This window comes from Martes martes (genome assembly GCF_963455335.1).
Source record: "Martes martes genome assembly, chromosome: 3".
NCBI lineage: Eukaryota > Metazoa > Chordata > Mammalia > Carnivora > Mustelidae > Martes > Martes martes.
The window spans coordinates 183,039,589-183,054,004 of NC_137890.1; the positions used below are offsets into that span (position 1 = coordinate 183,039,589).

The following is a 14,416-nucleotide window of genomic DNA, read 5'->3' on the forward strand; positions in this document are numbered from 1 at the left end:
CAAAGTCCCACTTTATTAGATAGAAACAGTAGCCAACAGAAGAACCGATGAAGGTCAAACATCAGTCACAGGTCTCGTGGACAAGCAAGAAGGAGGATAAAGTTTATAGTTAATCAAGCACATTCAAAGGACTCATCTAACTAACAACGGGCGCTTCTGGGAAGAGAAAGGAGCGATAACGGAAAAGGGAAGCAGGCGGTATTTCGTTCCACCCTGAGCTGACCGGTCGTTCCCGGGTGCTCGGCTTCCCTGCAGCAGGCGGCGTTCCGCCCTGGGCGGGCCGGGCGTTCCCGGCTGCCCGGCTTTGGTGAAGGGGCGGCGATCCGCCCTGAGCGAGCCAGGCATCCCCAGCTGCCCAGCTTCACGGTCGTCTATCGTCCTTCTCCCCAAAGACCCGTTGCCAGTGTATGTTTTTCTTAAGGCCATATCTAAATGTGCTTGGTAGGGGCACCTGTGTGGCTCAGTTTTACCCCCAAATTAAAATATTATTACCATATGATGCATTAATTCCACTTCTGGGTATTCCCAAAGAAATGAAATCAGGTCCTAAAGAGATGTATGCACACCTATGTTCATAGCAGGATTATTCACAATAGCCACAAAGTGAAAGCAACCCAAGTGTCCATCAACAGATGACTAGATAAGCAGAATGTGCTATATACATATAATGGAACATTTTCAGCCTTAAAAATAAGGAAATTCTGCAAAATGCTACAACACAAATGGACCTTGAGGACATTAAATGAAATATAACTCAGTCACAAAAAGACAAATACAGTATGATTCCACTTATATGAGGTAGAGTAGTTAAAAATCATAGAAAACAGAATGGTGGTTGACAGAGGCAGGTGAGGGATGGAGAACAGGGAGTTACTGTTTAGTGGATACACAGTTTCAATTTTACATGATGAAAAGAGTTACAGAGATGGATGGTGGTGACAGCTGCACAATACTATGAATGCATTTGATACCACTGAACTGTACACTTAAAAATGGCTAAGATCGGGGCGCCTGGGTGGCTCAGTGGGTTAAAGCCTCTGCCTTCAGCTCAGGTCATGATCCTGGGGTCCTGGGATCGAGCCCCACATCGGGCTCTCTGCTCAGCGGGAAGCCTGCTTCTCCCTCTCTCTCTGCCTGCCTCTCTGCCTACTTGTGATCTCTGTCTGTCAAATAAATAAATAAAATCTTAAAAAAAAAAAAAAAAAGAAGTAAGTAAAAATGGCTAAGATGACGGGGCGCCTAGGTGGCTCAGCGGGTTAAGCCTCTGCCTTCGACTCAGGTCATGGTCTCATGGTCCTGGGATGGAGCCCCGCATCAGGCTCTCTGCTCAGCAGGGAACCTGCTTACTCCTCTCTCTGCCTGCCTCTCTGCCTACTTGCGATCTCTCTCTCTCTGTCAAGTTAAAAAAAAAAAAAAAAAAAAGCTAAGATGGTAAGTTTTATGTTATGTGTATTTTAGCACGAGGCCAAACAAAACGAAACAGAAAAACACACACAAACAGGCAGCAGCATGTGTGGAAGTTTCCTGAAGTTTAAGACTTCTCTCTTGGCAACAGCAAGGAGACAACAGCAGACACTTTACCTCAATCTGAAGGGTAATACTTGAATGAAAATTAGCATTGGATAATATATCCTATTGCACAAAAGGGCAGAAGACTAAAAGACTTCAGAATATTAGTGAGTAAAAAGTAAAATGAAAAAAATGAAGACAAGTGAATATAGGATCAAGATAAACTTACAAGCAGGAACAATTGGGATTACCTTGTTTTGTAGAAAACAAGGAATTTGCAAGGCAGGTTCCGTTTTGTAGTAAGAATTGCAGAATAAAGTAAGGATTAAAGAAGGGAGGTCCCCAGAAAAATATTTATTCCCTAGCATGTTTTTTAAAATATTACTTAATATATCAGGTATTACCCAGGGGAAATACCGATGAAAAACACAGGATGCCTATTTTATGGGAATCATGTTATAGTCAGAGAGACACGTATATCAATCATTGTGAGATAATATAATACATACCATTTTCTGGGAATGTCTAAGATTTGTAGGAGAATAATGAACAAAAAGTACAAGAGGATAGGCTTCAGATATGCAATATTTGAGCCAACTCTTCATGAATGAAGAAAAATTTTGTTGGAGGCAGAAAAAAAGAGTATATTCTAAGACTCAGTAGCAAGAAATGAAACTCAAAAATTAGACTTATTCCACACCATTAGGAGTCCTTGTATTATGCTAAGAAGTTTAGGCTTTCCCATAGGCTGCAGGAAACCAATGAGAGTTTTAAAGCTGGAAAGTGACACAAACAGGCCCGTACTGGTAACAGGGTTGAATTCTGATCTGAGTGTGAGAAGAGGTTTATCTAGGAAACCAGAGGCAATGTGTCCTCCTCCAACTGTCCCAGGTAAGAAATGAGATTTGGGTAGCAGCAGTGTTGAGGTGAAGGAGGGTATGCACTCAACGGCATTTCAGAGACAGATACAAAAGACCAGGTGAATAATTAGATGTGGGGGGGTAGAGGCAAGTATCAGGGAAACTTCAAAGTTTCTAGTTAAGGTGACTTAATAGATGGGTTTTCATTAGCCAAAGAAAGAAATACAAGGGGTCAGGGAAGTTTGACAGATTAAGGTTTTACTCAAACTACATAGAAATGCCTTTGAAAAGTCTAAATGGAGGCATTCTGTAGATACTTCCAGTGCCCAGGAAAGAGTGTGGGGTTATGGGTAAAAATCAGAATCACCAGTCCTGCTTGATGCCAGAGTCCCCTCATGACCTGAAGGAAAACCCAAGGTAGCTACAGGACAGTCTGACATCTGAGCAACTGAAGCCTAGGAACAGGGGCCGCTTAGGTGAAGCCTGTTTGGACAGAAGAGGTCTACTGTAGATTTCTGGAGAATAACGGAAGTGGAGGGAGAAACAGTAAAAGATACTGTAAAGAAAAAGAGATATGGAAGAACCAGCAATTACATTCTGTACTATGATACTACAGAAAGCAAAGGAGGAATATTAATTGTACTTAACCATTTTCTTACCAGGTGTTGATGGATACTGGTTTCAGACTGTTTTTCAGGTCTGAGTGATTCAACTTGTGTTCGTGAAGTGCAGAAACAATCCTGGAAAATCAGAAATGCATTTAATAAGTGAAAAATAAATCACAAGATAAGTAGGGGTGATATGTGGATACAAAGGTCTGGTGACTGGGGTGAGGTACGGAGAGAAAAGGCAACATGCAGGAACCTGGGAATTGCCAGGATTCCCAGCATGGAGGTACTCCGTAAGGGAGAGAAGGGAGAAGCAGTTGGGTATGAAGAAGACAAATTTCCTATTAGGTATAATTTACGTGGTGCTGTCTACGATCCTTATCCTATCCTCTGGAAGTCATAGTATCAATTCACTTTCACTGCTGGGGTTAATTTTTAACACTTTAATCATCTTTGCAGTTTTGTTTGGAGTATTTAGCTAAAGATTACTCTGCTGTACTCATTATAATCAATTTTAATCTTCAGATTCTGTTTCTTAAATGTAGGAACCATGTTTAACCACGTTAAAACTACATAATGAGTGTATCTGGAACCAATTTTGTTTCTTAAGGTGATAAACATCTTACTTCAACTGGAAAGCAAATTAAAAGTAGGTGACTTGGGGCATCTGGGTGGTTCAGTCAATTAAGTGTTTGCCCTTGGCTCAGGTCATGATCACAGGGTCCTAGGATCCAGCCTCATGGCTCCTGCTCAGTGGGGAGTCTGCTTCTCCCTCCCCCTCTGCTCTTGCTCTCTCTCTCACTACCTCTCTCTAATAAATAAAATCTTAAAAAAAAAAGAGTAGGAGACTTAGTTCCATTATCGAAGTTTACATTTTCCTGCATTTTAACCCATGGTCCTATTATCACATATTGCCAATAATGAAATGTAACACCTCCATGTGATTTATCATGTGGGGTAAAGCTGACCTTATTCTACTTAGGAAGAAAAGGTGTATCTAAAGTATAAACAAATTGTATGAAAGAGACTTTTGTAATAAGTTTTTTGAAGCATCTCATGAACTATTTATTTGTATATAAACAGTAAAAACACTAATATCAAATGAGTCTTCAAGATAAGCTCACCCATATCTACCTAACACTGTAGTCACTTAAAAGTAATCACACTTCATTTAAAACAATGCCAGAATTTCTCACTAATCTAATCTGTCATTTTTCAGCCTAAATTACTGATTATTTTTTTTTAATTACTGATTATTTTAAGATGAATTCCTGCGGTTTGTACACCTTACCAATCTTATCACAATAATTTGATCTAAATCTCCACTGTCTTATGTAAAACTCTCCCTTGAAGAACAGAAGCTAACAAGGTCATGATAGCTATCAAATCATTTCCTTTGCAAAATTTTTATAGGTTTGTCTAGAGTGAAAAAAACAGACAGTGAGAAGTTTTTGAAGATACTTATTACTGCTGCTCATGGTGGTTGAAAACCACCAGTTAGGTCACTTAGATACTGTATTGGATATTTACCTATACTTTGTAACATTTACTCTGAATCATTCTATACAATGGTACCGCACAGAAAAGAGTTAACATTGCAGATCTAAAACTGCTATGCTTAGAAAAGGCTTGCTTGCCAAGCTGACCCTTGGCTGGTAACTGGGAACTAGGATTTGGGGAGGGTTCCCAGCCTTTCCTGATAAGAATAGATCGTGTTCCTAAACATCGTAAACAATGTGGTTTCTGCTGAACTACTGCTTTTTTTCCTGAAAGTCTGAAATTCTGTTACCTGTTAACAGAAGGTACCTACATGACCAATCCCCAATAAAAAAACTGAGAATGAGTCTCCAATGAGCTTCCTTGGTAGGCAACACTTACACATGTTGCCATTCCCTGGGAGAATTAAGCACATCCTATGTGACTCCACTGGGAAAGGATTCTTAAAAGTTTGAGCCCGGTTTCCTCTGAACTTTACTCCATGTACCCTTTCTCCTTACTGATTTTGCTCTGTGTTCTTTGGCAATGATAAATCGTAGTTATGATTACATGACTTAAGTTTTGCAACTCCTAGCAAATCATCAAACCTGGAGGTGGTCTTGGCGGGACCTCTAATACAGTTATCAAAATATGTTCAAACAGAAAAAAGTCTTTCTAAAGAATGTCCATCACTTTTTTTTTGATGTAAGAGAAGTTAATTTAAGATATATTAGGTATATTTTTAGAGACACCAGCGTGGCACAGTCGTTGAGCATCTGATTCAGGTTTCAGCTCAGGTTGTGGTCTCAGTGTCTGTGGGATTAAGCCCAGCGATGGATCACGCTCAGCTTGCAGTCTGCTTAGGACTCTCTCCCTCTGCCCCTCCTCCCTATGCACGCACTTTTTCTCTCTCTCAAATAAATAAATAAATCTTAAAAAAAAAAAAAAAGACATATTGGGCATATTTTTTAAAACTTACATTAACCCTAACTTATTCTCAAAATAAGAGAAGTGATCCATGTTTTTTGGTTTATAGAAATATAGAAAACATTTTATAAAATAATATGATAGACCTCCATTTCATTATCTTTATATAGAATTTTCAGTTCAAGAAAGTGATCACTAATGTGAAGACAGCTAAAACCAGCCAATGTTATAAGGCAAAATGTTTTTGCTGACCTCTCCTAAAAAATGTTAGTATGTTCATTAGCTGCTCAAGTTATAAAAATCATAAAACATCATAGCTTATACTTCAAAACATTTTTATATCTACACTGAATCAATCAGATGCTGGTAAATAATAGCTTATGAAAAATACACACATTAAGGTCTTTTAGGCAGCACAAATTATTTCAAACCATCCAGAAGATGCCCTAAAATATTTTTAGTGTAATTTTTTAATCCACTATCATAACAGCCAAATAAAAAAGTTATACCTAAAAAAGAATCTAAAGGAAAATATTTTACTTATGCTGCTCCTTTGAAAACACCATTTCTTAACTCTCCAACAGAGGGTAAAACTTGAATGGGGAGGAATCCTTCATAAGTATAAACATCAACTTTATCTCAGTTGTACAGATATCTCACTTAGGAAAATATTCAAAGAATTCTAAATATTTCATCATTACAGGAAGAATATGATTAAAATTATTAACAAATTGAATAAATTTAAATCACCCATTATTAAATTCTATTGTTTTTCACAAAATCCATAATTATAGAATAAAAGAATAAGATATTCTTTTTCCAAAATTCAGAAGCCCTGGGAATCCACACAGCCCTCTAAATCTCAGGATCTTCATCTATCAAATGCCCTTTTACATCTTATCCAATTTACAAACTGATATAAAATTGTTAATCTTAAGTAATCCTTTAGAAGAGGGGTCTACAAACTATGTGGTCCACAAGTCAGTCTGAGACACTACCTGTTGTAGTGAATAAGGTTTTACTTGAACACTAACTTATTCACTTTTATTTATGTATTGCCTATGCTTTCACACAACAGAAGAGTAATTTGTTACAGGGACCATATAAGCACACAAATACTATCTGACTTTTACAGAAAATGTTTGTTCATCTCTACGTTAAAAAATGAGGTGGGTATTTCGTAACAACTTTCTAGATAGATAAAGCTCCCCACCATTTTTTTTAAGGTTTTATTTTTTATATAATGTCTACACCCAACATGGTGCTTGAACTTATAACCCTGAGATCAAGAGTCACATGCTGTACTGACTGAGTCAGCCAGGAGACCCTAAACCTCCCTTTTTAAGCAGAAAAGCATTACTTTAAAAATAAAGTAAATGCATTCTGTATTTTTCATATACCAAATAAATCATACAATAAATCCAACAAACACATTCTGTATTTCCTCACTTTGTAGTTCTGCCTCTTGGACTTGGCAAATGATGGAGCAGATTGGCAGATACGAGTTTGAATCTGGCAATTCTTTGCCATCTTGGGCCAAACTCAAAATAAGGATTAAACCACCTGCCCTGCCATCACTTACAATTTTGAAGACTGAAAGAGATATAATATGTGAAAGTATTTATAAACTGAAAATCATCACACAAATACACCCATCACTTTTTAGAAGATTGCTACATTAATAAAGTCAGATATTGTATTATGGTCTATACAAGACATGACGGAAGACCTGAAACTACTTAATCTAAATAATATTTTCTGTAGGTTGAATATTTTTTACCATATTGATTCTTGGTTCTCCATCTAGATATCATGGATCTAATATAAACAAAAAACAAACTGGAATCTATACATCATATTATACACTGATCCAAATTTTTTTGTCTTGTAAGAGGTTTATTTTTAATATTATTTTGCTTGCCTTTGGTCTAATGGAAATTTGTGAAAGGGATTTTTGAAAGATTTAAGTATAAGGCATAGCTAACTAGATGGGAGAGGCATATACAAGTACAATAAATGTATGAAAATGAGTGGGTATGGGACAAAGAAAAAGAATAATGAATATATCAGAAAAGTAAAGGAGAAGCTCTTTTTTAAAGCAACAAAAACTCAGAATTGAACTCATTTCTTAAGACCAGAAGCCATTCAGGTCAAAATAACATCTCAGCATAACAATATCCCATCAGAACACACCTTCAATTATGGCTCTGCACTAACATCTAACTACTCTGATGACACAAAATTAGATCTATGCTCTTTTTTGTCTTTTACAGATTTATTTACTTATGTTATTTCATTTTATAGATTTTATTTATTTATTTGAGAAAGAGAGCGCGCCAGTGCACAGAGGGAGAATGAGAGGGAGAAGTAGACTCCCCACTAACAGAAGAGCCCAATGCGGGGCTTGATCCCAGGACCCTGAGATTGTAACCTGACCTGAAGGCAGACACTTAACAGACTGAGCCACCCAGGTGCCCCTTATTTATTTGAGAGAGACTGAGAGAGAGAAAGAGCCTGCAGTGGGGAGAGGGAGCCAGAGAGAGAATCCCAGGCCGACTCCTCACAGAGCATGGAACGTGACATGGGGCTGATCTGACGAGCCTGAGATTATGACCTGAACGGAAACCAAGAGTCAGAGACTTAATCGACTGTGCCACCCAAGTGCCCTGAAACTAAATCTATGTTAACACAAACTTACCAAGAGAGACATTGAATCGTTTTAGTTCACAGAAAGTGTCAAAAATCCATCTACTCCAAAAAAGATTTTTGCTTTATCTTCAAGATGAAGAAATATCCTATTATAAAAAACAAAAGTAAAATAATTAGATTTAATAAAAGTTCCTGGAAGAACTAGTTATCAACCCTTATGATATTTAGGCAGCTATTCTTTGATGCAAGGACTAGAGATATTTCCGTAAAGTGTCTATATAGAGCATTTCTGTTTACCGAACGCTATTTGGGAACTGACATCACAACAGAAAGGCAGATTCTGAGTTATTTCCAAAGACCAATATACCTGCATCTCTCTTTATCTTTTCTGTACTTTTTAAAAGAAACTTAAATGTGAAAGCAATACAGAAAATCAGTGTTGGACCCACCTATAAATATACTCAATAATTTCCAATTATTCTAGTTATAAGTAAATGTTCTAAAGCTTCCTAATTGGATTAACTGCCTATTAAATCATTTGGGGCCCATGACTAGAAAATTTGGGAAAGAATCTGGATTAGTAACACACTAGGAATAACATTTTCTTGTTACCATATTTTTTTTTAATTTTTTTTTTTAAAGATTTATTTATTTATTTGACAGATAGAAATCACAAGTAGGCAGAGAGGCAGGCAGAGAGAGAGGGGGAAGCAGGCTCCCTGCTGAGCAGAGAGCCCGATGCGGGGCTCGATCCCAGGACCCTGGGATCATGACCTGAGCCGAAGGCAGTGGCTTAACCCACTGAGCCACCCAGGCGCCCCTTTTTTTTAATTTTTAAGATTTTATTTATTTATTTGAGACAGAGTGAGCACGCAACAGTGGGGGAAAGGGCAGAGGGAGAAGGAGAAGCAGACACTCCACCCCATCCCTAGCAGGGAGCCAGACTGGGGCTCAATGGCAGGACACCAGGATCATGACCTGAGCTGAAGGCAGGTGCTTAACCCACTGAGCCACCCAGGTGCCCCTCACTGTCATGTGTTTTTTAAAAAGAAATTTCTTTTCAGTTTCCACATAAAAATAATATTTTAGGCTGATTATTTTTTACCTCATGATTCTTAGTTCTCAATTCTATTCTCCCTAGAATTTGACAAGTATGAGATATAAAGATTATTATACAAATAATTCCTGTCACTTTCACTAGTAGAGTATTAATCTCAATAGTTTATGAAGACGTTGCAACAGATTCATAAGTTTAAAACAGCAACTTCTTCAGATTCAAGGAACTACAAAGGCACCACCAAAACGTTCCAGATTTTTCCTAACAGAAAGGGTAACAATGTTCTAAACTTTCTAGTGCTGGGTGTTTTGTTATACCTAACCAATATCATCTCTTTCTTATTAATTGTGGTTTATTATTTCATTTTAATGAAACCCCCAAGTTTAATCAAGATAAATATCTAAGCAAAATGAAAAAGAAAAGGAAGACTTTGTAAGCAATAGATATTATAGAGCAATATCCAATTTTACTGCTAAGGAAAGATATGAATTTATTCAGGATATTCACTATAAACCCAAAGTAGAGAACAGGAGGAAGGAAAACCTGAAAGTTTATGATTATTTTGTCACCTGCCATTCATTATCATCAATTTAAGGCAGTGCAGTGGCATTTGCTGTATTACAAAAGGGGGAAAGCAACACCTGCCCTGCCCACCTTCCAGGGTGGTTGAGATCAAATGAGATACTTCATCTGAAAGGGCTCATAACCACCAAACACTGTACCAATGTAAGAGCTTGAGTCGATGGTCTGAAAGGTACATTCAGCTGGAAAAGGAAGGTTCATTTGGAAAGCAAGTTGGCAATGTTTCAATAACCATGAAAATACTCATACCTTTTGATGCAATAAAATTCTCACCTCCCCTAACCAACTCTAAGGAAATGTCCAAATAAATGAAGAAACCATACACATGTAGAAAGTCATTACACTGTTAATCTGAAGCAGCCAAGTATTCATTCCACCACATGTTTAATAATGAATGACTACCATGGTCGGCACTGGGGACACCCACTGGTGATCAGAGTAGACAAGGCCCTAACTACTTGCAGTTTACATTCCCACAAACAGAAGGATTAAGGAGGTCATGATTAACACAATTTTCTGGTTTCTTTCTTTTTCCACTTCATATCAGTAAGTTCTGAAATAACAACAAAAACTTTAAATTCCATTACATTATCTGTATTTCTGAAAAACTCAGAAGGAACTGACACCGTTTATGAGAATTGTTAGTACTGAAGAAGTTGTCCCACTGGGGTGATTTAATCCCACAGGTTTCTGCTTTAGATATGCCAGACGATTAAGAGATAATTTTACAAGACATTTTGAGGTCAAGGGAGTAGCTGTACCCTGGGTGGAAGGGATAGATTCACTGTCATAATTTTCGCCTGCTTGCTCTTTCACTAGATATGAAGATACAATCTTTTTAAAGAAAACATACATGAGATCTATATTTTTAAATATATTACATCAGTGTGGTCCCTTGCATTTGTATCTAACAAGCTAATTAGGGTAAAGCTTTGTAAATAATTTAAATTTGCTCCATTATAGAATGGTTCCTCCAAAGGCCTCAATATCAAAGGTTAACAACGTTTATGAAAATCATAGGGCGCATTTATTTACAGTATAGAATGGTTCGTCTAAAGGCTTTAATATCAAAGGCTAACAACGTCTGTGAAAATCATAGGGCGCCATTTACTTACAGAACTCGGATTTTGAATTAATTCAGGCATCCAACAGAGGCCATTGTTACAGGGAATACAAAAAAAACAAAAAAACCGATTTAACTCTGCTGAGCCTTAAAATTACTGTAATTTTCAAAGGAATCTTGAGAAGCCATAAAGTCTTAAAAACTATAGCGACGCACAACTCCGTAAGATTTTCCAAACTTAGTATCGTGACTCATGCTTTCAAAACACATTTACTGAGTGCCTACTGTGCGCCTGGCGGACTCTGTGCTGGGCAGACGCTGTGTACAAAATCCTGACCACGTTTTGAGGAAAAGGGTATTTGACACAACAAACCCACGAGGAAAAAACACGACGCTGCATTTAAATACTGAGAACAAAACGAAGCTGGACCATTTAATTTTGTAAGAGGTTCCTTCCGAGTCCTGCTTTGGGAGATCGCGACAGCGAACTCGCAGAAGGTGGGACACGGAACCGCGGCCAGGGGGTGTCTTCTGTTTGGAAACTCCTGCAGGATCGGGAGCGCTGCCAAAGGTGAGAGGTGGGGGCAGAGAGGACTTCGCGGAGCCCGCGCCCCGCGCACCTGGCAAGCACCGCCTACCCCGAACGCAGGTGCCTCCGCCACCGGGCGGCCCGGGCTCAGGGGCCGCTCGCCTCGTCGCGCCACGCGGGACTCCAGCCGCCGCTCTGCCGGCCACCCGGGCTTGAGTTCGAGGCTGAGCGGCGAGTTCTAGCCTCAGGCTTCCCGAGGCGGGCGCGGACCAAGCCGCGCTCCCTCACGTCCCCGACCCGGCCCTACACCTCCCCCCCGACCCAAAACGGCCTCCCCTCATTACCCTGGCGGCGACCACGACCAGCAACTCTCCTCAGGCGGCCAACGGTGCGGGGCCTATGGGCCCCGGGAGCCCAGCCCGCCGAGGGGCACCGCGAGCGCACAAGACCCGCTCCCAGCGCGGGCCGCGGGGCGCAGCAAGGCGGCGCGACCCGGACTGGGACTGCGGGCCTGGAACTCTGCCCCAGCCCCAGGCAGTCCGCCCGGACTGGACTCGCCCCAGGCTTGCGGCCCCGCCTCCCGCCCCGGGGCCAGGCGGCTAGAGGGCGGGGCCTTCTAGCTTGAGGGCGGGACAAACGCGCAACAACTCGGAAGGGTGAGGGGGCGGACGGTCGGGAAACCACAATTCCCGGCAGGTCGCGCGCTGGCGCCGTGGAGACTGCCGGGAGAGTGGGTCTCCTTCGTTCTTCTCCAATGTGCGGGGCTGCTAGGGAGCCGGCCTTGCTGCAAAACCGAAGTCGCCGAATGATGATGTTGTGAAGTCGCCTGGCCGTCCCTGCCACGCCCGGGCAGTTACTGCAAGCCGCGGCCGCTTCGGCTGCAGCTCTCAGGCTGCCACCGCTTTAGATCCTATTCCCTGAGGGAGAGCGGGCGGAGGACGGAGGACGTCGGGCCATTCCCGTGAGTAACATTCCCGCGCGTGACTCGAACTTGCCCTTGCCAACTTCGCCTGAAAGCCGAGGAGCCTCCCCGCCCCGAGCTCCTCCCGGTCCTCGGAGGTCACGCGCAGACATCAGAGCCGGAGGCTGGCTATGGCAGGCCCGGGTCTTCGCCGGCTCGCCGCCCCGCGGTGGGATGCGGTTTGTATCCCAAGTGTGGGTGCGAAGTGATGGGCGCTGGGCTGTGGTCTCCGGGTGCATCTCAGCTGCACCTCTGAGGATTGGCAGTATATCATTCTTTGCCGGAGAGCATCCACTTGGAACCCCATGCCTGAGCGATGAGCGTCTTTAGTGTCTGGACAGTAAACCTTCAACCTCGATCACCATCTGTGATGTAAGCGAAAGGAGAGGATATTGCAAAGAGCTCTTTCTGTGCTGAGTTGGGCTTTTCTTGCGATTGATTTTTGAGCCAGATACAGAAACGGTTAACTTTAGTTTCAAGCGTAAATAATAGATGTTGGCAGATGTCCTTGTTAGTATCAGCGTAAAGATAATCTCCTAAACACTTACAAGTGTTCTGGGTCATAATAATAATGGTGAACTCAGTTCATTGCCCACGAATCTTATATTTAAAACCTGAAATTTCTGAGCCAGGAAAAAAAAAAAAGAAAAGAAAAGAAGAAAACCCAAAAGCAGTAACTTTTCACTGGAAATTCTTCAAGCTAGAATAGACCGTGGAAATAAAATGACATGTACTTTTCCAGTTTTTTTAAAAGAAAAGTTTATTTCAGGAAAATTTGTCTTGACCTTCACATCTTTGCTGTAGAATTGGAAGTCTGAGTTACAGTGATCTCCAAATAGCATGTTAATAGCGTTGACATGACACTTCAGAACAAACTGTGAAGGACATTTGGTGGTGGGAAAGGGCAGAGATGAAGACACTTTATCATCTCAGCAGTTTTTCCAGCTTTCTATTTTTAAAATTAATGTTCAACAAGTCTCAGACATTCAGCAATCACGTGTATGAAAGATAGTGTCTTGTTATTTTACAGATTTATATTCATATGTTGAAGGAGTCATAAGAAAGAACAAACATTTGAGTACATTTGACCCTTGAACAACAGGGGGGTCGGGGCACATACAGTTGAAAATGCAAGCTAGAAAAAAGAACATGTTAAGAAAATTATAAGGAAAAGAAAATTACATTTACTGTACTGAATCAAAAAAAATCTGTGTATAAGTGGACCCTTACAGTTCAAACCCATGTTCAAGACAGCTGTACTGTTAATCAGCCAGGCACACTGGTCATAAGCTCTATATATCTTCACTAGATTAATCACCATAATAACCCTGTTGTGCAAATCTGATGCTCAGAGGTTTTGCTGAAGTTATAAAGGGGGAGATTCAAACCTAGATCTGTCTTGCGTCAAAGTTACAGGTCAGGTAAGTTGTACCTATGTCAGAAATTGCTCACCTTAAAGTTTGGATGATTGAAAACTATTTTCCAGCATTATTTCCTAATACTGGTTCCTTATACACCTTGACTATCTGGAGGTTCTGAACCCCTGCTTTAGTACTTTTGAACAAAGTGTTCTCTCTGCTTGCCATTCCTGCACCCAACAGAGCTGCTCATTATGACCCCAAAAGGCCATTCCAAATCCACCTCAGTTTACTTAAGGTCCTTTCTAGTTCAAAGGTTGAGTGATTCTGCAATTGAAAATATGAGCCAAAGATGATATTCTCCACTGGAAACTGGAAATCATGGTTAACATCAGTAGTCACAAAGAGTAGAAAAACTAGTTTCTTAAAAATTTTACATCAGTATTCAAAATAAGTTAAACACCAATATAAGGAGCGAGACAGATAGTAGTATATAATTTCATGATTATTTTGAGCTCTTTATATTATTTGTAACAGTTTTTGAACCTCTTAGTTACCCTCTTAGTTGTTAAGAAATCTGAGGCATTAAGGTAATGCATTTAAAATGACTTAGTAAATGAAGGGACTAAATTATTCATGGCTTCCAGTCATATTTGCTCAGACCTGCAGTGTTCATATAGTAATAGGAAACATTTACATGATACTTACTACATTCAGATACCTGTCTTAACGTTTTACCTATATTACCCTCACAATAGCACTATGAGGTATTTTTGTAGATAGGCAACTAAAGCGGAGGGTAAATTTACAGGTCCAGGGTAATTCATCTACAAAGTG

The 14,416-nt window shown here is 40.3% G+C and overlaps 2 protein-coding genes across 4 annotated transcripts in view; one reads left to right on the forward strand and one right to left on the reverse strand.

Annotated features, from left to right (window-relative positions):
* The window catches only part of STRADB (STE20 related adaptor beta), a 36,116-nt gene extending 24,269 nt beyond the window's left edge, over window positions 1–11,847 (reverse strand). The window contains exons 1-3 of one of the 2 annotated variants that reach the window (XM_080798146.1): window positions 11,605–11,847; window positions 8,079–8,175; window positions 3,029–3,109 (exon numbers count right to left, since the gene is read on the reverse strand). In XM_080798146.1, the coding sequence (XP_080654272.1) occupies window positions 3,029–3,109; window positions 8,079–8,090 (93 nt within the window). In that variant the 5' untranslated portion in view covers window positions 8,091–8,175; window positions 11,605–11,847. The remainder of the gene's footprint in view (window positions 1–3,028; window positions 3,110–8,078; window positions 8,176–11,604) is intronic. The other variant, XM_080798145.1, reaches the window with a different exon arrangement.
* Window positions 11,243–14,416, forward strand: part of TRAK2 (trafficking kinesin protein 2) — a 64,722-nt gene continuing 61,548 nt past the window's right edge. The window contains exon 1 of one of the 2 annotated variants that reach the window (XM_080798144.1): window positions 11,243–12,593. The gene's annotated coding sequence lies outside the window, so the exon portion shown is untranslated. The remainder of the gene's footprint in view (window positions 12,594–14,416) is intronic. The other variant, XM_080798143.1, reaches the window with a different exon arrangement.